The sequence below is a fragment of the Canis lupus genome, chromosome 28, assembly GCF_011100685.1.
Source record: "Canis lupus familiaris isolate Mischka breed German Shepherd chromosome 28, alternate assembly UU_Cfam_GSD_1.0, whole genome shotgun sequence".
NCBI classification, from domain to species: Eukaryota; Metazoa; Chordata; class Mammalia; order Carnivora; family Canidae; genus Canis; species Canis lupus.
Window position 1 is genome coordinate 10,996,885 of NC_049249.1, and position 27,218 is coordinate 11,024,102.

General features: G+C 49.0%; 1 protein-coding gene across 3 annotated transcripts in view; it reads left to right on the forward strand.

Moving 5' to 3' along the window:
- Nucleotides 1-27,057, forward strand: part of UBTD1 (ubiquitin domain containing 1) — a 55,456-nt gene extending 28,399 nt beyond the window's left edge. For 2 of the 3 annotated variants that reach the window (XM_038578433.1, XM_038578435.1), the window contains 2 exons: nucleotides 24,421-24,648; nucleotides 25,936-27,057. In XM_038578433.1, the coding sequence (XP_038434361.1) occupies nucleotides 24,421-24,648; nucleotides 25,936-26,321 (614 nt within the window). In that variant the 3' untranslated portion in view covers nucleotides 26,322-27,057. Of the gene's footprint in view, nucleotides 1-3,111; nucleotides 3,149-24,420; nucleotides 24,649-25,935 lie in introns of those variants that run through there. The other variant, XM_038578434.1, reaches the window with a different exon arrangement.
- The last annotated feature ends 161 nt before the right edge of the window (nucleotides 27,058-27,218 follow it).

Below are 27,218 nucleotides of genomic sequence, written 5' to 3' on the forward strand. Positions count from 1 at the left end.
TTCTGCAGGAAACAAAAATGATGGGATTTTTTTGAAGTGCCTTATTTATCCTAGATTTCCTTTATTTCCTGAGTTGATCTCTAGGGATAGAACCTGGACATCTGTATTTCCATGGGACTCCACAGGAAAATCTGATGAGGAACAAACTACTAGAGTGGCAGGTGGCATCAGATTAAAATAAAAATAGGATCGAGGACATACTAATGGTGGCAGTGTGGATCGTATACCCCCCTGTAGTCCCAGTGATGTGTGTATGCATTGAGAAAAACAGAATGAAAATCCCTTGACATGTTGTTGCTGTTTTTGTTTGGTGATAGGATTTGGGAGACTTAAATCTTTTCCTTTTTGTGTTTCTATTATGTGCTTTTTCCCCATTGAGCATATGTCGCCTTTTAAACCACATCAACAATGAAAAGAAGGGCAGTTGGACAAGGGAGCCCTGACCGTATAGTGCTGTGCGTCCTTGGGCCAGGCCCTGGGTTGCAGCCTTCAGCTTGGCTCCTGGGGCTGGTCTGGCATCAGGTTCAGAACCTGACCCTTTGGCACTTTTCTGCATACCAGCATTCTGGTATTCCAAGAAACCATCCAGTGGCCGGGGACCACCTACTGTCGACTATTCCCAGGCCTGAGGCAGACTGCCTTGTGGTTCCCTGGTCCCCCAGGTGAGGAGTGTGATGGGATTTGGGTAAGGATTTGCCACCACACCATAGTATCCAGATGGGTCCAGAACAGAAGAGCTGAGCTGTGGTGGGGACGAGGCTAGAAGGGGCATTGTGATACCGGTGGCTGGTTAATCGGCCACAAGACAGGCAACAAGTGGGGCAACGGCAGCCAAGAGGGACGCTGAGGGAAGCAGTCACTCTGAGGGAGCACAGCACCCCAAACCAAGTTTCTCCTAATTTGTGCAGTTGGAGCTGTCCACAGGAGGATATGTGTGTGCTTGTTTGTTTAATGCCGTCTTTTTCCCAGAAGCCTTCATGAGTCCATTTGCCTTTCTGTTCCCCACCAAGGTGAGCTCTTTCTCCTTTAAAGCCCCATTAGTCCTTGTTCTTGTTTCTTGTGGCCTTCATCACTTTCTGAGATGGTGTTCTTCTTTCTGGGAATGTCCTGGGCCGTCATAAGGACAGGACAGAGTCCCCTGCATCTTTGCAGTCTACACGGGCCACGGTCAGGTCCAGGGAGGGCAGGGGACTGTTTTGTACCCTCAGCTTTCCCAGCTGGAAAGGTCAAGGCCAGTGCTAGAGCAGGGAGGTTCTGCTCCTGGCCTTGTGGCTGGCTCTTGGCTGGAGCTGCCCTGGGTCACCACGGCGACGAGATGCTCACTCGCAAGCAAACAGCATCCCAGCATCCCCTGGCAGGGCTGCCGGCCTCAGCAATTCTTGACCTCCAGCTGAGTTGAAACAGAGGATGCTGTTGCCAGCAGCGGGAGCTGAGCCCACGGGGCTCCCTCCCAGTCCCTTGGTGGCTATGCTGAAAACAGATACCTCCTGCTGCCCCGGGTTGGCCGCCTCCGCCTCCCCACCCACTGGAGCCAGAGCCTGTTTGCGTGGATCCATAGCAGGGAGGAGGTTTGGGGCGAAACAGGTGGTCTCCTCATAACACATTCTCCAGCTGTCTCCTGTCTGCAAGAGAGCCTTCTCGGGGCCTTGCTTTCTCCTGGGTTTTGGCACCTTGGAAGCTTGCCTTTCTCTCAAGCCCTGGGAATAGGGGCAGAGGATGAGGAGGCTGCTTCTGCCTGGCCTCCTTGGTGGAGCACACTTGAGAGAATGAGGCCTGACTTGTCTTCCCTGCCCCCTGCCTGTCTCCCCCACTCCCTCCCCCAAGCCTGACTCAGCTCTGGCTTGACACATATCTTAAGCCCTAGTCAGACTGGTCTCAGGGAGGGCAGGTGATGTGGGCCGTGGCTCAGCTGTCCCAGATGGGGCCTCCTGCAGCCTTCTACTCTGGGAAACCCTGCAGGAAGGGCCAGCTGCAACCTTTCCTGGCCACTCAGCTGCCTGCTTTCCCCTGAGACAAAGGACTGAGTATGGCTCCGCCAGGAAGTTTATTCTCTGCCTGGCACATTCCTTCTATGGCCTCCCCTTCCTTCTCACCCATACCTCTTCCCAGGAGACCTGAGCTCTCGTCACCCCACGTGTGAACCATTCCCTGGTCAGTTTCAGCCTTTATTGAGCACCTATTATGTGCTAGGCACTGGCTTTAGCCCTGTGGCTCCTGAGATGATAAGGCCCAGCCCTGCCCTTAGAGCTTATTTGTGGTACAGCTCACTCAGAGTGGCTTACATTGGAGTTTTATTGGATCCAGGACAGCTAGAAAGAGTCTTTCTTTAGAGGTGCCTTGTGGGTAGTAGGTAGCCACAGTCCTGGCTGGGTCTTGTCATGACAAGGATCTTTTATTGCCTTTCCCTGTAAGGCTCATGAAGTTTTCCACCAAACCACATTGAAGCAAATCTTAAGGAACACACACACATTTTTAAAAAATTAAGTTAGTACACACACAAATATATGGTTTTGCCATAGACCTCTTTTTTGTGAGCATTTTCACGGCAAACATTTTTGTCATGAAACTAATTGACTATAAGGCAGTTTTACCGTAAAAAATAAAATAACTGGTTGACAGTTTGGTCTCCTTTCTTTGTTGATGAATCAGCTGCTTTTATCAGAGTTAATCTATTGAAGCTATCTATTTGGTTTCATTTCTCCATTGATAAAACTCTTGTTCTTATGTTACCTCAGGTAGCCCTCATGATGGTCCATGTAGACCCCAGCTAGACCTCCTAGTGGTCTATGCAAGTAGACAAGTAGATAAGGTGGTCTTAAAATAGTAGATGATGACAACCCCATATACAGACCTGCTAGAAAGTATGGTGATAAACCTCGCTGGGAGTGTGCACTAGAATGTAAAGCCGAACTGCACACCAGACGACCCAGAAAATGGTAGCATACCAGTTGCAGCGATCAAAGCTCACTTACAAACGCATTACAGTGTTGGCTTTTCTTCCACATTTCCCACAGAACTTTGGAACGTCTATCAGCATGTGGGACAACCTGCCAAGAACAAACAATGATGTGGAAGGCTTTCACAACACAATATATAGCTCTGTTACAAATATGCATCCTAGTATGGATGACCCTGGAACAGCATGGAGGTTAGGAGTGCTGACCCCTTGCACAGTCAGTAATCTACATATAACTTTTGACTCCCCCAAAACTTAACTATTAATAATAGCTGCTGTTCACCAGAAGCTTTACTGATGAAATAAATAGCTGATAAACTCATATTTTGTATATTATATGAGTCATATACTGTGTTCTTACAATAAAAGAAGTTAGAGAAAAAATTGTGTTAGGAAAGTCAAAAGGAAGAGCACAGGGTGATGTGAGGAAGTGTTGAATCATATTGTATACCTGAAACTAATGTAACACAATATGTTAACTAACTGGAATCAAAATAAGAACTGAGGGGTGGTTGGGTGGTTCAGATGGTTAAGCATCTGCCTTTGGCTCTGGTCATGGTCCCAGGGTCCTGGGATTGAGCCCCATGTTGGGCTCCCTGCACAGTCGGGAGTCTCTTCTCCGGAGCTCTCCCCCGCCCCCCCCCCGCCCCCCCCCCCCCCGCTCTTGTTCTCTCTCACTAACTCTCAAATAAAATCTTTTAAAAAGATAAAATAAGAACTTAAATAAAAAGAAAGCCATAAGAGAAAAATCTATTGACAATACTGTACTGTATATATTGAAAAAAAATCTGCATATAGGTGGATCTGTGCAATTCAAACCCATGTTGTTCAAGAGTCAACTGTAGGGCAGCCCTGGTGACACAGCGGTTTAGCGCCGCCTGCAGCCTGGGGTGTGATCCTGGAGACCCAGGATCAAGTCCCACATTGGGCTCCTTGCATGGAACCTGCTTCTCCCTTTGCCTGTGTCTCTCATGAATAAATGAATAAAATATTTTTTTAAAAAAGAGTCAACTGTATTTGGACCTTGATACCCCTCTCGCTCTTTTTTTTTTGATACCTCTCTTAATGAAGGAAGAAACTTTAGTTTAAAAAGAATACTATGACTTTGAAGACAAGTGCTTAGGTACAGTCCATAATATAAAATCAGTTATTTGCATAGTATTGCCATGAATCTACATATATTTTAAATGTATGAAAATAGTTTGTATTTCACAGTAAAGTCTTTGTAATTCTGTTACTCATTCTTCATGTGCCATTATGTCCTTTTTTTCCCCCATTATGTCCTTTTTAATTAATGTCCCTTTTAAAAATTTTTCATGACTTTAACTTTTACAACAAAATTACCTTCTGGCAATTTTACTAATTTTTTCATGTTTCATTATGTCCTTTTTAATGCTCCTCTTTTATTTTTCATTATTTTATCTTGTATGGCAGAATGGCCTTACAGCCAGTTAGTTATATGGTGAAAATGTTTGTGGCAAAAACACTGCAAAGATGTATGGCCAAGGTGCTCAGCGAGAATGCCAGGCACACAGATGCATACCCTCGAAAGTAAAACACCTGTCACCTCACCCCTCCAGTGGAAGGACTAGTATGCATTTCCCCAGATTTTTCCTTTGCAGATGCTATTGCTGTCTGTATAAATTTGGGCTGGTTTCCAGCTGCCAGTTTTCCTGGGAAGCACACAGCCTCTAGGGGCCACCATCTGACCCCTGGCAGTTTCTCTAGACCTAGACTTCTGCCGAGAACAGAAGTGGTGTTAAGTTCGGAGTCCTCCTTGACCGTTGGCCCCCCCCCCGCCCCGCACCCACCAACTGGCACCAAGTTAGCATCTAAAATGCTGCGTGGAGGGACGCCTGAGTGGCTTAGTGGTTGAACGTCTGCCTTGGACTCAGATCATGATCCCAGGGTCCTGGGATCAAGTTCCGCATCAGGCTCCCCATGGGAGCCTGCTTCTCCCTCTGCCTGTGTCTCTGTCTCTCTCTGTGTATCTATCATTTTATCTTCAAAAAAATAAAAAATTTTAAAAATGCTGTGTGGAAAGCCTTAGCTAGGATTACAGCTGCTCCTCCACCACCACCACCACCAGGCTCTTCTTAGCTTAAGGAGGAGGAGGACTATACAGTCAATGTAGGAAGTCTCACCTGGATCTACAGATTGGAGAACCCCGGGGTTTCCCCACACATTCTTCCTCCCTCTGGCCGTATCTCTTACCTGTGCTCTTGCCCCATCTCTTGGCAAGAGATGGAGAAAGTGAGTCACAGAGACATCATAACCTTCCAGGCTGAGCAAAACACCTTTTCTGGCGTTCTTTCAGGTCAGGGTGAACCTCTGGTTTTTATATGCTGACAAGAGGCTTAAATTGACAGATATATCTCAGCATTTCGACTTTAAAAAATATAATCTAAATGTCATTAGGAATTCTTTTGAGACCTGGGATGGGAGGGAGGTAATAAAAGGTCTCTCTCTGTCATGACCGGCTCAGGAGATACTCTTCAGTCCCCTAGGAGGGGATGGTGCCTAGTGGGGGCACAGATGTTTAGAACCAGAGCCAGTCAGCCAGAGGTAAAAGAAACTAGAAAAGAAAGCAGGTGGGGCAGCCCCGGTGGCTCAGCGGTTTAGCGCCGCCTTCAGCCCGTGATCCTGGAGACCCGGGATCAAGTCCCACATCGGGCTCCCTGCATGGAACCTGCTTCTCCCTCTGCCTGTGTCTCTGCCTCTCTCTCTCTCTGTGTGTGTGTGTGTGTGTGTGTATCTCATGAATAAATAAATAAAATCTTAAAAAAAAAAAGAAAGCAGGTGATAGTCCAATGGGTGCCACAGATTATGTTTGATTTAGAAATGACCGCAGCTCACCACACTACAGAGCTGTGCTCAGATATTTAAGTAGTCCTGGCTTTGTCAGTGAAGAGTAGAAACCAGTGACGAGTAAGAGGCTGTTGGGGCAGGGAGCAGGGTACCCATCAGGGTCCAGGCGGACTCACTGCCCCTCAGTCCATCTTCCTGCCCTGTGGCTCCAGGTCTTTGCTCCGTCATCCACCTGGGATTCCTTCTCCCTCTCCCTCCTTGCAGGCCAAGCTCACAATGTTTGTTAGATCTTCTCTGTGGAACCTCAGAGATATGCCTATTCCCTACTTTGCTTCCACAAAGACTTCTGAATTGTTTTTTGTGTCATTTTCTGCTTGTCTGGTGGTCTAGTCATTCATTCATTCATGCATTCATTCACTTACCTAATACTCAAGACCTACTCTGTATGAGGTGCTGGACGCCCCTGTGGAGAGACTAGGGCCCTGCCTTTGAGCAGCTGACATTCAAATGGGGAGACAGAACAGTGAGTAAACAAACCACCACAGAATTGGGATAGACACTACTTAGGAGAGAAGAGGCTGGGAGCCCACTTTAGTTAGATTATCAAGGAAGGCTTCTCTGAGGAGGTGTTCTTTAAACGTTGAGACATGCTTAATGTAATTAAAATGTCATCCTCATTTTCTCAGATCCCTTGAGTGCCTAGCAGGATCATGAACACAGTGGGTGCTTAGGAATTGTGTTGAAATGAATCTGGGCCATAACCCTTTTGTCTGGGCCTCACCACCCTGCGAGCTACTTATCATTACCCTTCCCGCCTTCGGCTCCCTCCCTCCCATCTCCAGCTGTCATTTGACCGGGAAGAATTGGGTTACCTTGGGGGTGGGGTGGCAGGGTCCTGTGTACTTGGGTGCAGGCCAGCAGTGCTGCTCCCAGGCCAAACTCGTCAGCATCGGGGCAGGAGAGAGAGAGAGAACCAAGGCAGAGGACTCCAGACAGCCTGGAGGCTCTGCATGTGACTAGTCCTCTTGTATCTGGACCCTCTATCAGGGATGCTTCACGTCCCCTGCCACCACCATTGTCCTAGAGGGAAACTGAGGCCCAGAGCTTGGAAGTTGCCTCTTCTTCTAGCAGCGGCAGAGGCCAAAGTGGGGCATTTCACCATATGCAGTGGGCAGAGGAGGGAAGTCAGAAGTGTAGCCGTGAAGATGAGGCTTGCCCCCAGCCTGCCCTCAGCCAGCTGGAGCCTGCTTATTTCCAGAGTCCTTGTCACACATGGTCAGAGCTGAAGCGATGGAGAGGATGTAGCTCAGCTCCCGCCCACCCCCTTGGCAGATGCAGAAGAGGCCTAGTAGGTCAGGGTGTGGGCTCCCAATATGCTTTCCACATACCTCTGCTCTAGCACAGCAGTTTGCCTGCTTGGGTGTGGGTGTGTGTGTGTGTATGGGGAGGCGGGGGTTGAACAGAATTTACATGTATCACTTATTTATTATGCATTTGTTTATTTTTTTTTAATGTGCCACAGAGTAACACGTTACAAGGGTTTCCTAAATTATGCATTCAAGTGTTTTCAAAATAGTGAGCATGAACATAATGTATCACAAAACCAAAATGGATCGCTGTACATCATATGTGTGAATCCTTCCCTACCCAGATGACGGGTTGGAGACTTATGCTCACCTGCATGTCCACAGCGCCTGGTACTGAGAGATGACTGGAAGAGGCTGAGCAGTTTCCACTTCAACAGGTTCCCCATGGGGGAAGGGAGATTCCCTCCCTCTGACTCTTCCAGCATTTTTTACATAGAATATTGTAGGTCTTCTGTATGTGTGTGTGCGCCCGTGTGTATGTGCATGCTTGCATTATCATGTGGTTTGCCATGAGGTTTTCTGCAAGGGGCTGTGAGTTTTCAGAAGGGTTTCTTGCCTTCACTGTCTTTGTGTCCATTGGGAGCTCCACACAGGCCTTTCCACAGGGTGGATTTGAATTGAGTCTTAGAGCTAGAAGGCATCCTGAATCCATTAGTCCAGCCTACTGCTTTTATAGCTAAGGGCCCAGACAAGGGGCTGTCCAGGTCACAGGGGCTGAGGTATGCAACCTTCATAGCTGCATTGAGAGAGCTGCCCTGAAGGTGAAGGCACCTGTCCCTGAGAGACCTGGTGGGCAGTGTAGCTGGAAGCCTGGGGTTTCCTGGAGCTGTCAAGGAGATGCCAGGAGGGGAGGGTCAGTAGGCTTCTCTGACAGCCATTCACTATTTTCTTTGAAACAGGTTTTGGTGCTTAGAAAAGAGCTCCCCTCGCCTTGTCTAGTTTAGGGGCTGGCCCTTGTGGCCTGGCTGGAAGGTGATGCTATGTGGGAGGGCTTGGGGGCTCTGTCTCTCCCTGCACCCCATACAGATGCCAGTGCCAGCTCCTAGAGGCTACTCAGCCACTCTGAGCTCCCTGCCCTCTGAGCCACCACCTCTCAGGCATTGCCTACGTTAACAGCTATGGATGAGGTGCCTGGGCCACCCTGAGGCCCTTTCACACAATCACCCCCAGCGGCACCCCAGAAGGCCAGGCACGGCCAGCACCTTTGGCCGTTTCCTCCCCTCTTCTCCTGAGGGAGCTGGTCCCTCCCATCTGGAACCTTCTCTGAGGAAGGGGGAGGGGCATGAAACTTCCAGGGTTGGAATCATTGGCTCTTGCTCTAGCTATCTGGATCCTGTTACCTTCCTGTAGCAGGGCGAGGAGGCTTTGCTTTTTATTTTTTTAACTTGTTCTTTTTTAACTATTTATTTCACAGAACTTCAAATAATTCAGTCTGTATGAAGATAAGTACTCAATAATAAATGCTTGTGGATGGAAATTAGACCAAAAGAGGTTCATTAATTGATTCATCTTACAAATACTGGGGTACCTGAGTGGCTCAGTCAGTTAAGTGTCTGCCTTCAGCTCAGGTCATGATCTCAGAGTCCTGGGATCAAAGCCCCACATTGGGCTCCTGCTCAGCAGGGAGTCTGTTTCTCCCTCTCCCTCCACCTGCTGCTCCCCCTTCTTGTGCTCTCTCTCAAATCAATACATAAAATCTTTTTTAAAAATAAAATAAATAAAATTTAAAAAATAAAAAGAAATGCTTCCTAAGCATCCACTAAACTAGCTTCTAAGTTCTGAACACGACATACCAGGCACTTGACACTCAAGAGAGGTGGTATCTTGTGAGGGTTTCAGAATCAGCCTGCCATCTAGCTGTGTGACCTTTGGGTTAGGCGATTTGATTTGTAGAAGGGGCTTAGAACAATATTTGGCATAAGAAATTAATACATATTTGTCCTGATTGTTACTACCATAGTTATAACTGCTTATTACTGTAGTTCTCATCATAACTGTAATGTAGTGACGGTTATCCCCATTCCCCATTTTCCAGATGAGGAAACTGAGGTTCTCAGAGGTAAATAGCATGCCCAAATCATGCAAGTAAGTGGCCTCACATCTCAGGTCTGGTATCTGAGGCTTTTGGCAGCCTGACTGTACTGCTTATCCGGCTCTAGGCTAGGGGCCGAGCATTCAGATGCCAGCACTAATGAGGCCAGGTGCTGCCTCGAGAAGCTCACAGCCGGAATGGAGGGTGACACACACATAGGCAGTAGTCAGTGAATTTCCGGAGGCACCACATGGTCTAGAGTCAAGCCAGGTTGGGTGGAAGGCTGGGCAGGTCTGGTAGCAATGCCTTCCTAGATGTAGGACTGGTCAGTAGTGTTGCCAGCTAGGCCTTCCCACCTGGGCTGGAGGCAGAGCTGCTTCTGTACCTATCAACTATGTGTGTGTCAACATAACCGGGGGGGTTCTTCTCACTGCCCTGGGGAGGTGGCTAGGACAGGGTCTGAGACAATCACTGGGCTGGGAATGAGGATCTGAAACCATTCACTGGATTCTTGCCATTGCCCTAGGGTTCCTGAACCTCAAGGTCTCATCTGGAAAATGAGAGTAGTAATATTAGCCATACAAGGTTGTTGTAAATTTAGATTAAGTGATGTAAAAAAAAAAATCTTCTTTTTCTAATCCTAAATCTTTTTTTTTTTTTTTTTTTTTTAATTTTTTTTTATTTATTATTTATGATAGTCACAAAGAGAGAGAGAGAGAGGCAGAGACACAGGCAGAGGGAGAAGCAGGCTCCATGCACCGGGAGCCTGACGTGGGATTCGATCCCGGGTCTCCAGGATCGCGCCCTGGGCCAAAGGCAGGCGCTAAACCGCTGCGCCACCCAGGGATCCCTCTAATCCTAAATCTTGTACTTATACACATAGTAATAATCACTACTACTTTTGTGCCTCACACAGTACTAGGGGATTACATATAATGTCTTGTTTAATCCTCAATAGTCCTTCAAGACTTATTGCTCCCATTTTATGGATATGGAAACTGAGGTCAAGAGGCTCAGCTACCTGCCATCACACCTCTGAGGTCATAGAGTTCAGAGTTGGACTCAGGTCCTCTCTGATTCCAAAGTCACCTCTCTGTGTTCCACACCTGAATTCTCTACTCTTCCCAGCCCCACCCCTTGGTAGTAAGTTACTAAACCAACCACAGGAGGGTGTAGCTGTTGGGGCATTCCTGCCAGGCCAGCCACCCAGGCCTGGAGCTGGTAGTGAGCAGTGATGGAGGGATGGGCCTTACCTGCCAGTGGCCCCCGGTTGTGGTGGGAGCAGCAGGCTCTCCTCCCTGCCAGTCTGGCAAGTAAGTTTTGTCCGCCTGTGAGTCACACAGCACTGATGAGTCAGATTTTTCCTTTCTCCTTGCCCAGAGCAGCTGGGGAGGGGGTGGGAGATTTTCTTAGGAAATAGGACCTCCCTCCCTCTGCTCTCCCACTGTCCCCCTTGCCTTGGAGCTGCACATTTTCTCTCCAGAAGTCTGTGGTTCAGCCCTGGAAGAAGAGTCCTATATCTACAGAAGAGAGCATCTGGGTGCTGGCCATACAGGCATCAAGAGATCAGGCTTTGTGGCTGAGTAGAGTCAGGAGGGGAAGGGCGCTCCTTGTAAATAACGAGAGTAAGGTAGCTGGTCCTAACTCTGACTCCAAAGCCTCTTGTTTCGGCTTACCCTGCCTGTCCCTGCTGCAAACAAGGGCTTGGGCTGTATCCTCTGGACATGCAGCCACTGGGTTTCCCCAGGCACGGGGTCCCCTGAGCTATCCGCTTTTTGCCTTATGACCAATCTGGCTCCAAGCCTTGGAAGGACTGTCCAGATGGTCAGCCTCGGGCCGGCCTGGGGTTCTCCTTGAGCAACCCCCTGCCAGGCCATCTCAGAGGCCTAATTAAACAATCGGAGCAGCCAGCCAAGCTGGGCAACCTGGTTCCAGATTAATGCTTTTCAGCCCTGGCCATGTATCAGAATCACTGGGAGAGCTTTAAAACCCCTGTGACACTCAGGCCATACCCCAGAGCAGTCAGATCAGAGTCCTGGGGGTGGGGCCCAGGCAGCTGGCTTTCCGTGTACCACACTGCATTGCCTCCGGGAACTGAGTCGAATACATGTTCCCTGCACACAATGCAGCGTGTGACCCGGAGCTGGTGTGGGATACTCATACGCATGAGGTCAGGGGAGAGGAGCCTGTGCATGGGGCCTGGTGGGAAGAGGGCTCTCATCCTGCATCCTGAGGGATAGAGGTCACGACCAGGCAGTGCTCGGGAAGGAAGCCAGGGAGGACACTGGCCTGACAGGGCTGGTGATTCACGAGCTATAGAGGAAGAAGGGGGAAGAGTGAGTCAGGCACAGCTGTGTGTGAGGCCTGAGCCCGGCTTGGGAGAGTGAACGTGCTTGAACGAGTTCCCTGTTGATCCACAAACAGTACGTTGTAGGTCTTGAGCTGTGCCACATGAAGCAGTGAGTAGGCCTTAAAAAGATGGGGCTCTGGATCTCAGAGATGTCAGGCATCCCTGCGCGTGCCACACTTGACCACAGCACTTTGCATGGAGACTCACTGGAGCATTTCAGTGTCTCTGGAAGCACAGAGAAGAGAGGTTAAGTGCTGTGCCCTGGGTCAAACAGCATGGATCACAATAGAAAAAGACCCGGGTTCACCCCACTTAAGACACAGACCTAAAAGACAGTAACTTAGGCCAGCGCCCAGGGTAAGCTGGACTGTAAGTGACTGCTGGAGTCTAGAGAATGTAGAGCCGCAATCAGGGGCAGGATTATGGGGTCTTTTCTAGCTCCGGCTTCAGCAGTTCTGGGTGAACTTGTGACTGGTTGTTGTGGAGGCAGAGGGGTTGGTTTTCAGATGGAGGAAAGCAAGGGCCCAGTAGACCTTGGCACTGGGCAGACCTCGCTTGGGCTCTTAGGTGAGTCAGGTTGGTTGAGGAGAGGGTGAACAGGATGGCCAAGAACCCAGAGAAACCACGGAGGAGGAGAGTCTGGAGAAGAGGAAAGTATTGGCCCCGTGAAAGAGGCTGTGACTTGTTCTGTGTCACCCCAGAGAACAGAGCTAATGGGTTTCAGGTCAGAACAATAATGTTAAAAATAATAATGGCAGAAGCAATTCCAGTGACCATAATAATTGCCTGCTCCATAGCAAGTATGGTGCCAGGGTGTGTGTGTGTGTGTGTGTTTTCAGTGAGGAAACAAGAGCCTGGTGGGACTAGGTGCCAGGGAGACCACACCAGAAGTGTTATTATGGATAATCTTGACTCTATTAGCTAACTTAATATGTATGTACATATTTTTAATCCTCCTAACCTCCCTACGAAGTAGGATGTTACCTCTCCCTACTTCCCAGGGGAGGAGAATAAAAAGCTAAAGTAGTTGACTTAGAGTCACTTAGCTAATTTGTGATGGAGCTCATGTCCAAACCCAGGTCTGCCTGACAACCAAACTCTGGACCTTCGGCCTCTGCGTTTCTCTGTTTTGCTGCCTGCTGCATAGCTGATGCCCAGTGAAGGGCGACTCTGAGATGATTAACTTTCTTACCATTTGGCCCATCTAACCATGCAAATAAGCTTCTTACACTAGAAATGCGCACAGAGGCTGGCTTGCCCCTGGCAGCAATGTTGTGTGGGGCAGGAGGCTGGTCTCCATCACTGAGCCCCCAGCCAGCCATGCAGAATTAGAGTCTGTGTTTCTAGAGACCTGGGTGCACAGTTAGGCCACACTGTCCGGGAGGGCCCAGCTCTTAGATTCCATTTGCCTCTAGTGGGAACTAGAGGGTCAGGCCAACTCATAACTCCTCCACACTTGCCCCGATGTGGGTTCTGCTTGCTGCTTTCCCATTAGCGTATTTGTCATCTCTCAAACTTGTGACATTTTAAACTTTAAAAAAAAAAAAAGATTTTATTTACTTATTTATGATAGACATAGAGAGAGAGGCAGAGACACAGGCAGAGGGAGAAGCAGGCTCCGCGCTGGGAGCCCCACGTGGGACTCGATCCTGGGACTCCAGGATCCCGCCCTGGACCAAAGACAGGCGCCAAACTGCTGAGCCACCCAGGGATCCCCAACATTTTAATATTCTAGTTGTAATTCTGCTTCCACTGGCAGTGGAGTGGTTTTATAGGCAGAATTCGCTTCCTACCCCTGCTGCGCACATGCGCATACACACACATACACATGTGCAAGAGCTGTGCGGTTTGGGACAGTTCACATCACCTGTCAGGGCCTGTCTCCTCGTCTATAAAGTGAAGAGGCAGGATCCCTGGGTGGCGCAGCGGTTTAGCGCCTGCCTTTGGCCCAGGGCGCGATCCTGGAGACCTGGGATCGAATCCCACGTCGGGCTCCCGGTGCATGGAGCCTGCTTCTCCCTCTGCCTGTGTCTCTGCCTCTCTCTCACTGTGTGCCTATCATAAATAAATAAAAAATTAAAAAAAATGAAGAGGCTAGACTAACCAACTGTGAGGTCACTCCTGGCTTCAGAATGCTGCCATGCTCTGGGGCCCTGCCCTGGTACAGTGGCGTGTGTCTTGGTAAAGTACTTGATGCACTTGACACCCAGTGAGAGGGCGTCTCCGGTGTCAGAAGTCAGGCTGTGCCGTTCAGCCTCCAAGCACCTGGCTGCCGAGCCCGTGGGGACTCTCCCTGACAGCAGGGCTGTGGAAAGCACAGTGGCAGAGATGACCTGTCTCTCTTCCCTGGAGTCCTGAGGTAGCAAGAGGAGCTGGCCAGATACCAGAGACCTTTCTAGCAACCTCCGGAGAGTTTCTGTTTTATTTCTTAGCCACAGTCCTCTGTCTTCTGCCCCAGGAAAAATGCTCACCCTCTACTATGCAGGCACACAGGGAAGCAGGCACATGTTGAGCCCGCTCTTTGTCCCTGTCAAACTTAACCTCATTTAACCCCTCTGTCCTCCTGCACCATGAGGTAGAGACCAGGAATTCACTGCAGCAGGATTTTTCAAAGTTTTCAAAATCACAGCAACTTTATGGGTGGGGGGGAAGGTAGTAACCTTTCATTCTCTTAATTGCATAGTGGTAATAAGCATTATTGACTTGGCATGATTGCTAATTACAGTAGTACTGCCTTTTAAGCATCGGGCAGAGTAGGATCTCTGATCCTCACAGCAGTCCTACGAGATGGAGGACTGCAGATGGGAACACCGAGTTTGGAATAGTGAGGTTGCCCTCCCCATTCTCACAAGGCAGTCAGTCCCTGAAACAACACCCCCGCCCCCGTATCTGAAGCTCCCATGTGAGTGAGTAGCCACATTGGAGAGAGAAGGTTTGTGAATGTGTCTCTTAAGTCATAATTACCTATAATCTAGGTTGCCAGAAAACACATGTAATCAAGGTCCCTTCTAGAGCTGGTAGCCCTGGAACCATTCACGTTCAGGCCAGGACTTCGGTGCACCCGCAGCAAACATCAATATGTGGTGAAGATAGGAATATATTCACTACAAGAAAGGAACTGGCTGGGGGTGAGGGGTGGGGGCTAGTGGTGGTTATTTTAAATTCCTATGAACCTAAAACAAGGAGAAGTATAGTGGTTTCCCAAATACTCGATGTTTAACTCTACCTGTGAATCCCAGCCGGCCTCAGAAAAAGAGCTGTTGGTTGTATGGCAGGTTAGATCCCAGAGTAGATCCTGAGGATTTGGGAGTTCTGTTTGTAGTTGAGATCAGACAGCCCAGAACTTTTCTACCAGGGAACTGGATGGGGGGGGGGGGGGGGATGCCTGGTGGGAGTCAGCTCAGGTCAAGGGAAGAGTTGGTCAGTGCCTGGCTCTGCAACTTTCACCCTGCCTGGGGCCTGGGCTAGAGGCAAGAGGCAGAGAGTAGATATGGACCCTGCTCCCCCTAAGTTTACCCCAGTAAATGTGTCTGTTGTGTGCAAGCACGGTGAAAGCGTATACTGTCTCCACAGTTATGTGTGCCCCCTTGTCCACACCCACTGCCCCAGCAGGGGGCCTCTGGGCAGGTTTATTTTTCTTGGCTGCACTTTTCTCTCTCCAGTTGCCAAGAAGGTTCCAGGCCCTCGCTGGGCATGGTTTCTGACATCCAGCCCATCTTCCTCCAGTGGGTTTCTTCTGTATATACCTCAGGAACTAGTCTGTTCCCTCCTGGATTCCCTCCATGCCTCCCCCCATTCTTCCTAACTCTCCTACTTACAGTAATTTCTTCCAGACAGCTCCATCTGCTCCCCCAACTCAGATCCTGCCTCTCCCCCCTTGAGTTCCCCCTACTTTTCCGAAACTGCCTTGCTCACTTCATTCACTCACTGGATAAACAGTTATTGTGAAGTGCTGCATGCCAGACCCTGGGTGGGCCCACAGACCCCAGAGAGAACCTGGAGGTGGTCCCAGCCTCAGGGGAGGACAAGCAGGATCATCACAGAGAATTGCAGTAGCCCTGTGCCCAGCGTCACCACAGAGCCTGGTACAGGGCTCCCAGAGAAGCCTTGATTCCTTCAGCCCTGCCCAGGACCACCTGGGACCAACAGGACCCAGGGGGTGATACCGTTTAGGAAGCCTGGTTTGTCACTTAGCAACTGTCTCCACCCCTTCCCCTTCCCTGAACCCTGGAGCTGGGTGTGAGGGAGGGATGGGGAAGAAGGCCCCAGCTACCAGAGCTGGGCCAGCACTTTCCCTTCGAAGGTTACTCTGGCTCAGCTCTGAGGGTCATCCTGGGCTAAGTCTAACTATAAATACCACGCTTCCTGAAGGGATTACCTGGGCTCCACTTCCCCCACCTGCACCCCTCCCCAGCTGGGCTGATCCTTCTTCTGGGGCCTGCTATTCTTTCTGACCCATGACCCCCTCCACCAGGTGCCACACTTCAGCCTCATCTCACCAGCCCCCTGCATCCCAGCTGTGCCTACCAGGGTGGGAGGGGAAGAAGAGATGTTCCAGTCTGCATCCTGACCAAAGGGCCTTTGCAGCCCAAGATGTTGGGACAGGCAGGCCTTTGTCCCTGCCTGGAGCCTCATCTCTCACACCAGCTAGAGCAAGCCCAGACTTGTCCCATAATCAGCACTCCTGGGAAGACACCGTGGGCTCTGTCCCCAGAGTAGGGGTCTGGGGATGGAGCTTGGTAACCATGTGGAATAGAGCTTGGGGATTGCTGACGGTATAAATAGGGCTGTCTCCTGGCTTGGGTGGACTGCCTGTCCTGGGAAATCTCTGGTTCCCTTGGCTGGCCTCAGATGTCGTGTCACTTCCCAGTGGCTCAGTTGTGCCAGTCTCCAAAGCCACAATGAAGACCTCCTGAGGCATGATACCAAGAGGCAGAGGGACTGCCTAGCTTGTCTCTCGTGTAGACTTTTCTCCTGTTCCCTCCCACCTGCCCACAGGTGCTCTCAGCCGTGATTCCTCCACCAGGCTCCCGACCCCATTCACTAGGCGATTGTCAGCTCCATTTTCAACTCAGCAGACACTTGTCGAGAACTGGCACCAGGCCAGCATGCTGTGAGGCCATGGGGTGTTCAAAGGGAAGCCACCAGGAACCTGTCCTTCGATAGGTTCTCGAGACTCCCCTCTTTGGCATCGTCATTCTGAATTAAACAGTGTGAAGCAGGTGGTAGTAGTGCGCACACACACCCAGGCTCAGAGACACACACCAGCTCCAGGTAAATCGGAAAGGGCCTTTGGTTGTGCTCTCCAACTCTTTACAGTGCCCTCCCTTGGGGGTAGTATCACCAGACACCATTCATTATGGAGACCAAACCACAGGTCCACCATCATTATCCTCCCCCAATCCAGACCGCTGTGCCCTTCTGCTCTCTCTCCTCTTGCCTCTCCAAGTCTGGCGCTCAGCAGTGACTTCAGAGGTGATCCATTAAACTAACTTACATGAAGGTGTAGATGAGTGTGCCACTTCCACTTCTGTTCTCCTGTGTTTACAAGTGGAGTCCTTCTGTTGGAATCAAGTGTATACCCCAGCCCGGCCCCTATGTTTCTGAGTCCAGTGGGTCTGAAGTAAACCCTGGAGCCTGCCTTTCTAACCAGGCCTTCAGGAGATCTTAACACAGGTGGTATGTTGAACAGCCCGCTGAGACTCCAGCTCTGCCTCTGTACTCAAAAAACCTACATTCTCTGCTCAGTCACAGATATCTTGCTGTTTCCTGTCCACCATTATCACAGAAAGTCGTGGTTTTCATGGGCGTTTTGTACTTCCCCATGCTGGTGTGGACTTTGACTACAGAATGATCTTTTGTTGTTTGTTGTTGTTTTAAAGATTTTATTTGGGATGCCTTGGTGGCTCAGCGGTTGAACGTCTGCCTTTGGCTCAGGTCATGATCCTGGAGTCCCTGGATCCAGTCCCACATTGGGCTCCCTGCGTGGAGCCTGCTTCTCCCTCTGCCTGTGTCTCTGCCTCTCTCTCTCTGGGTGTGTCTCATGAATAAATAAAATCTTTTTTAAAAATCTTTTTAAAAATAAGTAAAATAAAGCATTTATTTATTTATTTATTTATTTGACACACAGAGGACAAGAAGGGGGAGTGGCAGGGAGAGGGAGAAGCAGGCTCCCTGCTGGGCTCAGAGCCCCACACAGGGCTCAGTCCCAGAACCCCAGGATCATGCCCTGAACCAAAGGCAGACACTTAACTGACTGAGCCACCCAGGTTCCCCGATCTTTTGTTGTTTTTTAAATTTCTCTTCTGTCTTCGTTAAAGATAAGGTCCATTTGTTTTACTCCGTCTTTGACCTGGAGCTTATTTAGGACAGGTAGAGACATAAGTAGAAGCCACTAGATGCTCCTGCTGTGGAAACCAGCAGCACCGGCTCTGCCCCTGGACAGTTACCCAGAGCTGCCAGTAACTAAAACCCTCGAGGTTGTGGCCCTTGGGCTTTGCAGCTCATCACCACTCCCAAAAACCCCTCACTCGGCTCCACAAACCCTTCCTACTTTTCTGTAGCTGCTCCCTGGAACTTTACATACCCTTTTTTCTTTGTTAACAACTTTCATTGTATTATTCTTATACCGAAGTCATAAATGCCTTTTAGGAAACTTGGAAAATATAAGCAAAAAAGTCTTTTTTTCACTAGTCATTGCCAATCAGCTCTAACCACTGTTACCATTTTGGTGTGAATCCTTCCATTCTTTTTAATATATATAATTTCACATACTTTTTTAGAAACAGGAGCTGGAGCACAGAACACTTGCTGTCCTATAACCTTTTTTCACTGTTTTGTGGACATTTCTCCACATTAGTCAGCATTACAGAGCGGCTGCCACAGATGCACAGATTTTATTTAGCCTTTCTCCTGCTGGCATACATTTAGTTTGTTTCTAGCTTTCCCTGTTTAAAATTGTGTTGAGTTAAACAGCTTCATAGATGAACCTTCGCCACATACTTGTAATTATTTTCTTAGCATACATTCTTGGAAACCGAATATCTGAGCCAAAAGAATGCACATTTTTTAGTTTTTTGGTACCATACCAAATGCCCTCCAGAAAGTTTGTACCAATTTGTGCAGCATATGAGAGTGTTCACACCCTTTCTACTGCCCAATGTTTTTGACTCAGCTAACTATAAAACATCGTGGTTTGTTTTTTTTTTTTTTTTTTTTTTTTTAAGTAACTGAAATTAAAAATATTCATCAGTTTGCTTTTATGTTTGGATTAAAACCTTCTTTTTCGGTTTTTGTCTGTATCTTTGCCTAAATTATAAGCATCAGACTGTAGGGATCCAGACATTTTGGCATGTCTGTTACACATGCTTGCCTCCGGTCTGGAGAGTTTTGCTGGATATTTTTATGCTGTATTTGACTCAGTGTTGGAGGGAGCCAGCACCTGGCCCAGAGGTGCTGCGGCTGCCCTCTGCTGGCTCTGAAGTGCCATGATGGCTGCAAAGACAACTTGGCTCCTGTGCCCTTTCCTTATATCAACCTTCCCTATTCCCCGCACCACCCCCACTCCATTCTGATATTTTCTAGTGTCTTCCACCTGAAAGGGCCAGCATATAAGATGAGGAATTTTTAAACCATTGCATTCTGGGTGATTGCAGGTGCTGTTAATATTTGCGGATGCACACTTGCATTGTGTCCCATTTGTGGGTGGGTCTGTGATAACTGGAAAGCATTCTGCTGTCCACGTGCAGGGGAGGGGACTCTGAAAGCCAGATATGTGTGCAAAGGATCCCTCAGGTGATGACTTTGAAAAGGGGATATTTTTAGCTTAGGAGACAGTGAGAGGCATGTGTACGTGGTTATACCTTAGGAGTCCTGAGGTCACAGTCCAACCTCAATTGTCAGGAATAGAGCCAAAACCTAACCACTTAATGGGACAGAAGTTAGGGGGTTCTGAGCAGGAACAACAGATGCCCTGAAGCTTAGTCTCTTTCTTCTTTGGGAAGCCTCTTTCTTAAAACTGGATGCTCTCGATTTCAAAAGTACTGACAGGCTTTCTCAACCTCAGCAGATTAGGAGCCCATTAGCTGGGCCTGACCTCTACCTATAGGAGCCACAGGTAGGCAGGGACTAGTAAGAAGTGACATCTGGCCAAGAGGAAGGAGACAGGAAAACTATAGAAATCAGCTCAAGAAGTTTGAGACGTCTGGGTGGCTCAGCTGTTGAGCAACTGCCTTTGGCCCAGGGCGTGATCCTGCGGTCCAGGGATCGAGTCCCACATCAGGCTCCCTGCATGGAGCCTGCTTCTCCCTCTGCTTGTGTCTCTGCCTCTCTCTCTGTCTTTCATGAATAAATAAATAAAATCTTAAAAAAAAAAAAAGAAAAAGACAAGTCACCGAGTGGAGGGGCAGAAGCCCCACATGGCCCACAGGTCCCTGAGGGTGTCACTTAATGACTGTGAACCCTGGTTGATCAGAGTTATTGCTAAAGGACCAGAGAGAGAAGGGGTCAGAAATCATGAAGCAGAGCTATTTCTTTGATCCAGTTAAAAAACCCCTCTGAGGGATCCCTGGGTGGCGCAGCGGTTTGGCGCCTGCCTTTGGCCCAGGGCACGATCCTGGAGACCCGGGATCGAATCCCACGTCGGGCTCCGGGTGCATGGAGCCTGCTTCTCCCTCTGCCTGTGTCTCTGCCTCTCTCTCTCTCTCTGAGTGACTATCATAAATAAATTAAAAAATAAAAAATTAAAAAATTAAAAAATTAAAAAAAAAACAACCCTCTGGACCAAACTTTCACAGAAAACATCCAGACAGAACTATAATCTGTCTCCCCACTGTGTCCTTTCTCTTCCACGCTTAAGCCCCTGATTGATCTGGTTTTAATATTTGTGGCTGGTGTGAGGTAAGGATTCTGTTTTGTGTTTTCCTATATGGAGAGCCTGTAGCCCTAACAGCATTTATCAGTAGTCCCTTGTGAAGAAAAATTTTGAGGCGCCTGGGTAGCTCAGTCAGTTAAGCATCTGCCTTCAGCTCAGGTCATGATCTCAGGGTCCTGGAATCAAGCCCTGTGTCAGGCTCCCTGCTCAGCAGAGAGCCTGCTTCTCCCTCTGCCCCTCCCCCACTCGCTCATGCTCTCTCTCTCTCTCTCTCTACCTCAAATAAATAAATAAAACCATTTAAAAAAAAGAAAAAAAAAAAGAAAAACCTCCTGTGTTTCTCCTCTACTGATCACACAGAATGCTTCTGACGCCAGTTTTATGGGTATTTTTCCCACACCAATTCTCCCAATTTTCTGTGGATGCTAACTGGTATCCTACAATTCTATTCAATTCTGATGCCACCTGGAATTAGTGCACGTGTTAAGGGTTCATGCCCCAAGACTGCCCCAGCTTCCAGTTTCGAGTAGTGAGTACCCAGGTTACCCACAACTTCTGTCCAACTTGGCTACAAATCAGAGGTTCCCATGACCTCCCCTTGGGTTCAGTAATCTGCTAGAGTAGCTCAACAATACCTAGGAAAACAGTTTACTTACTATTGCTGATTTATTACAAAGGACATTTTAAAGGATACAAATAAATAGCCAGATGAAGAGATCCTATGAGGGGACATTTGAAAGTGTCCCAAGCACAGGAGCTTTTGTCCCAGACTTGGGGTGTGCTACCCTTCCAGCACATGGATATGCTTACCAACCTGGAAGCTCTCCAAGCCTCATACTTTGGGGATTTTTGTGGAGGTTTCATCACATAGGTATGACCAGTTATTAACTCAGTTTACAGTTCCTCTCTCCTAACCAGAGAATGGGGGACAGGGCTAAAAGTTCCAAGCTTTTCTTAGAGCCCACCAAGAGCCACCTCATTAGAATGAAAGACACTTGAATCACCCAGGAAGTTCCAAGGGGTTTGGGAACTCTATATCAGACATCCCTATCACTCAGGAAATTATAAGAGTTTTAGTAGCTGTGTATCAGGAACCAGATCAAAGACCAAATATTATCAGAAACCAGGGGCAGAGGCCAGTGTGTGTGTATATATATATATATTTCACGTCCATCTTACATGCACACACCATCTGCAATGTTCCTGCTCATTTTAGTCATGTTTCTGTATATGCTGGGTCTATTTCTGGGCTCTCTGTTCTGTGCCATCAGCCCATTTATCTGTCCCTGTTCTAGGACTGCACTCACTATAGCTTTATAATCCGTGTTGGTAATGGTAGTGCAGGTTCTCCCACTCATCCTGCTCTGGGGTGGTTTTGTTCTTCTATATAAACTTTAGACTTGCCAAGTTCCTGGAGGGGAGAGGAAAAAAGCTTCCCAGTTAGGAATCTTAGTGAAATTGCATTAAATCTATAGGTCAGTTTAGAGGAAAATAGACATTTTTATGATCTCTTTGAATATTGTTTCGCCCCCTTCTAACTGTTGTATCCTTCTGGAAATTCTGACTTAAAATGTTAGACCCTTTTTTTTCTCCCCAAGATTTTGTTTATTTATTTAAGAGAGAGAGACAGAGCTGGTGAAAGAGAGCAAGAGCAGGGAGGAGAGTGAGAAGTAGGCTCCCCACCCAGCAGGGAGCTTGATGCAAGGCTTCATTCATCCCAGGACTCTGGGATCATGACCCGAGCCCAAGGCAGACTCTCAATGGACTGAGCCACCCAGGTGCCCCAAAGTTAGACCCTTTAAGTTTCGGTTAGTATGTTTTTCATTTTTAGAAGTCCTGTATGGTTCTTTTAATTTCTCCTTGGTCATTTTTTATAAATCTATTTTTTCCTTGTTCATATTGTTAAGACTCACTTATTTCTTAAACTTGGTATTTTGTAATCTGTGTCTGATAAACCCCATATCTGAAATCTTTGTCCGTCTGATTCTTCCGTCTGCTGTTTTTTCTGGCTCTGGCTCATACTGCCGGTTTCCTTGTATGTTGTGCTTAAAAAAAAAAAAAAAAAAAACAACTCTGACCTTATCATTTATTTTCCTTGGAACTTTATCCTGGGAATTCTTTGAGGCCTGGTTTAAAGTTGTTTTCCCACAAAGAGGATTTGCATTTCTTTCTGCTAACCCAGGAGCCCTTTAAATTAAATGTCTGACTTTGAGAGTTTGCTGCCTGCACTGGTGGCAAACCTGCAGGAGGTCCACTGTGGATTCTGTCTTGATCTAAGGTGGGACCTCACTCTTTCACTTACTGTGTGACCTCAGGCGAGTCATTTGATCTCTCTGCCTGTCCCATCATCTGGGGGAAACTATAAACCTTTAGGGCCTAAGGCTAATTGCGAAGCTAAAATGGGACAATGTATATAAGTACAGTGCTTGCAGGGTGTTCTTTCCCACAATTGGTAGGCAGTGGATGTCATTGTGTTCCCCTGAGGAGCCCCCTCTCCTGCCCCATCCAGACAAGGCAGCCTTGGGGCTGACCTCAGCTTTGGTTCTGCCTCTTGCCTGTCGAATCTGAATTCTAGGGGGAGCTGAGGGCTTGAGACCTTTCTCCTGTGGCAAATTCTGCGTTCAGCTTTGAAAGGACTGAGCCTCATAGAGCCTTTGAGAGATGTTTCTGGCCTCCATCTTAACTTGTCTTGGAAGTCATTTGGGGCCACGTAACAAGAAAAATGACATTTAGCAGAATTGTTTTCATCTTCAGATGCCACAGGGGTTTTTTGGTTGCCTGCTTATGGTTTTTTCAAAAAAATATTTTTTGTAACTATGTGGTAGACAATTCATTAATGACAGACATTGCAGTTTATCGTGTTTAATCATGGGAATATACATTGACAGTAATGTAAGTATAGAAAGAAACATATTGGCATTAAAAAAAATGCGAAGTCCTTTCTGTAACAAGGAATATAAACAAATAAATGTAATAGTCTGAGCTTAGCTAGGGCACCCGGGTGGTTGGTTAAGCATCCTCTGACACGTGATTTCAGCCCAGGTCATGACCTCAGGGTGGTAAGATCAAGCCCTGCTTTGGGCTCTGTGCTCAGCAGGGAGTTTGCCTGGGATGCTCTCTCCCTCTGCCCACCTTCCCACCTGCACCCCTGCTCGTGCAGGTGCACACTCAATCTCTATCAAATAAATAAATAAGTCTTTTTAAAAAATGATATGAACTCAACCATATTGAGAGAAATGGGGGAAAGGAAATCTGTTTCCGTGTCAATGGTGGTTATTTCTGAAGAGTGGAGTTCTTTTCTTTTCTTTTCTTTTCTTTTCTTTTCTTTTCTTTTCTTTTTTTTTATTCATGAGAGATGGGGAGAGAGAGAGAGGCAGAGACACCAGCAGAGGGAGAAGCAGGCTCTATACAGGGAGCCTGACGTGGATCTCGATCCTGGGACGCTAGGATCACACCCTGGGCCGAAGGCAGATGCTAAACTGCTGAGCCACCCAGGGATCCCCAAGAGTAGAGTTCTTGAGTCATTTCTTCCCCAGTGGCAGCATGGCACAGACAGCAGTGAGAGGGTGGGCTTAGCATTTAGAAAGTCTTGTGTGAGATCCCTACCCGTGTGGCCTCAGGCAAATGATAGGCTCTTCAGGTCTCAGTTTGCCCATCTGCTGGGTATTGCGTACGAGATGAACAGCAGTGGGTTTAAAGTGCTTGCCCTGCCCTATGAATGACCACCATTATTCTCACACATTGACATTTTTGCCAGATTTTTAAGAATAGTGAACGTGTACTCCTTCATAATCAAGGAAAGAGGCAATATATGCAGTGTTGACAAAAATAGTTTACGTTCCCAGGCTGGGTGTGTGCAGTCTCCAGACTCTTCCTTGATGCCAGAAAGGCCCCCAAGACCTGAATATTTAGGAGCCACTGCTGGGAAGGGGAGGGATGGGGGAAGGGGGGGTGCTGGCAGGGAAGGGGTGGGAGAGAGGGCTGACCACAGCCTGGCTTTAGAGGCGCTCAGCCTGTCCCTTCCATCCTGCTCAGGGCGCAATGAGCCCCTGAAGAAGGAACGACTGAAGTGGAAGAGTGACTACCCCATGACTGACGGGCAGCTGCGGAGCAAACGGGATGAGTTCTGGGACACAGCACCTGCCTTTGAGGGCCGCAAGGAGATCTGGGACGCCCTCAAGGCCGCCGCCTATGCAGCTGAGGCCAACGACCACGAGCTGGCTCAGGCCATCCTGGACGGAGCCAGCATCACCCTGCCTCATGGTGAGTGGGAGCCACCAGGCTGCTCAGGGTGGAAGAAAGCCAGTGGCCAACCACACATAGGGAGTTTTTATCCAAGCTGCTAGGTGGCCAGAGTGGCATTTGCATGTTCATTTAGGCAGCCCTTACTGACCAGGGGTGGGGGCACAAACGAAAATGAGACACAGTCCCTGCTCGTGTAGTGAAGGGATAGAAAGACACCAGCCAACATCAAAGCAAGCTAGATGACAGCAAGATAGAGTTGCTCAGGGTACTTTGGGATCACAGAACATCTGAGGTACTAACCTTCTGTTGGATGTTATGTGTTGGACACTGAGCTAGAAGCTTCTACTATATTATCACATTTAAGTTCATAACAGCCTCATGGGGCCGTGTAAAGTAGAGAATAACAGTGGAAGTCTAGAATCACAGACCTGGGTTGTAACAAATGTCTCTGTTTTTGGTGGTGTGCCCCTGAGCAGGGAGCTTCTCGATTTTAAAGTCTCAGGAACTTACAGCTGTAAAGTGGGGATACCCACCTCATAGGATGGTTTTGAGGACTCAGCAAGATATGCAAAACATCCTTTAGCCAAGTCCCAGCACTTAGTAGGTGCTCAAGACACAATAAATATACTACTATATGCAATACATAGTACAGGAAGGAAACTGGGGCCCACCAGGGGATAAGCCATGAAGAGCGGGGCCCGTGCTTTCTATTCACCTTTGTAACCCCAGCACCAAGCCCATATGTTCAGGAGAGACTTGTTGAATGAACAAATGGAACGTTTCATAGTTTGCCAGCATTGAACAAGCCAGTACCTGGTAAAGCCAAGATGCCAGCCCACATCCTCCCGATTTTACCTTGAACTCCCAGCTCTCTGTCCCAGAGACACCTGACTGTAGGGTGGGTTTGGGGACTGTGGGATGGCCAGAACAGGTGTATTACTTTGCTTGGGTTGCTATTACAAAATATCACAGATTGGGTACCTTATTAAACAACAGATTTATTTCTCATAGTTGTGGAGGCTGGGAAGCCCAAGATCTAGGTGCTAGCTGATTTGTTTTTTGGTGAGGGCTCTCTTCTTGGCTTGTAGATGGCCACCTGCTTGCTATGTCCTCGCATGGTGGGGAGAGAATGTGCCTCGGTGTCTCTTCCTATAAAGACACTAATCCTATTGGATTGGTGCTCCTCCCCAACGTGAGCTTATTTAACCTTAATTACTCCCACATGGGCCCCTGTCTCCAAATTACAGCGACGTTGGGGGTCCCGGGGGTCCCAAGCAGACTCTGACTGGCCCGGTCCTCACACAGGCACCCTCTGTGAATGCTACGACGAGCTGGGCAATCGCTACCAGCTGCCCATCTACTGCCTGTCGCCGCCCGTGAACCTGCTGCTGGAGCACACTGAGGAGGAGAGCCTGGAGCCGCCAGAGCCCACGCCCAGCGTGCGCCGCGAGTTCCCCCTGAAGGTGCGCCTTTCCACGGGCAAGGACGTGAGGCTCAGCGCCAGCCTGCCTGACACAGTGGGGCAGCTGAAGAGGCAGCTGCACACCCAAGAGGGCATTGAGCCGTCCTGGCAACGGTGGTTCTTCTCCGGGAAGCTGCTCACAGACCGCACGCGACTCCAGGAAACCAAGATCCAGAAAGATTTTGTTATCCAGGTCATCATCAACCAGCCCCCGCCGCCCCAGGACTGATGAGCCCGCGGACCCCTGGGAAGAGAGGCCATGGAGGGCTCTGTGGGGCTGAGAGGCCCTCCTGGCTGAGCACTAGGTCCCCCCCCACCCTGCTGCTGCCTCCGAGTGCTGTTACTTTCTTCAGGGGCGCCTCCTGCCGTGTGGTTGCTGAGCAAGCCATGAAGGGACCCTGCCTCCCAGGGGCACTGTGGGCCACCAGTGCCCCGCACCCAGGAGGCAGTGCTGCCACACACAGGCTTTGCCAACTTGGTCAGAGAAAAGGCACTCTGGGGCTTTCCACCCTGCCTCTCTCCCGCAGCAGGCTCGAGCCACAAGGGCCAGCCCGGAGGCCCCTGGAGCCCAGATCTGTCTGTCATCTGGTGCTGCCGGCTGTGCTCACTCCGGTTTTCTGCTCAGGGTCTGAAGCAGCTGCTGTCCCCTACCCCTGCCCCCCACTCCCTGACTCTGCCCTGGGCCCGGTGCCAGTCCCCTGGAGGGGAGGGAATGGCTCGTGAGCCCCAGGGGCAGGGAGCCCGAGGCCGGCCTCTGCCTCTCCCTGCCCCCCAGCACAATTGGCAGAGATGAGGTGGGCGTGTGGCTGGACGGCTGTGCTGTTGTGGCGGGGGTCTGCACAGGGCCATCTCCTGGCTGTAACCCAAGCGGTGGGGGGGTCTGCAGCCTGGTCATGGCCCACAACAGGTCCCTGTGTACAGACATATCTGCGTATTTATCAATAAAGCCTTTTGCTCCTTCCTTCTCTCTTGCCAAGCTTTGACTTTGCGTTCCCCGGAAGCTCCGTGGAGCCCCAGAGCCAGTTCTGGTGTGGGAGCAGGTCATAGCAGAGAATTCAGGGAAGCCTCGAATTACTAGTATCCCAAGCCCTGTGCTCTTACAGGTCCTCAGAAGAAACACTTAATC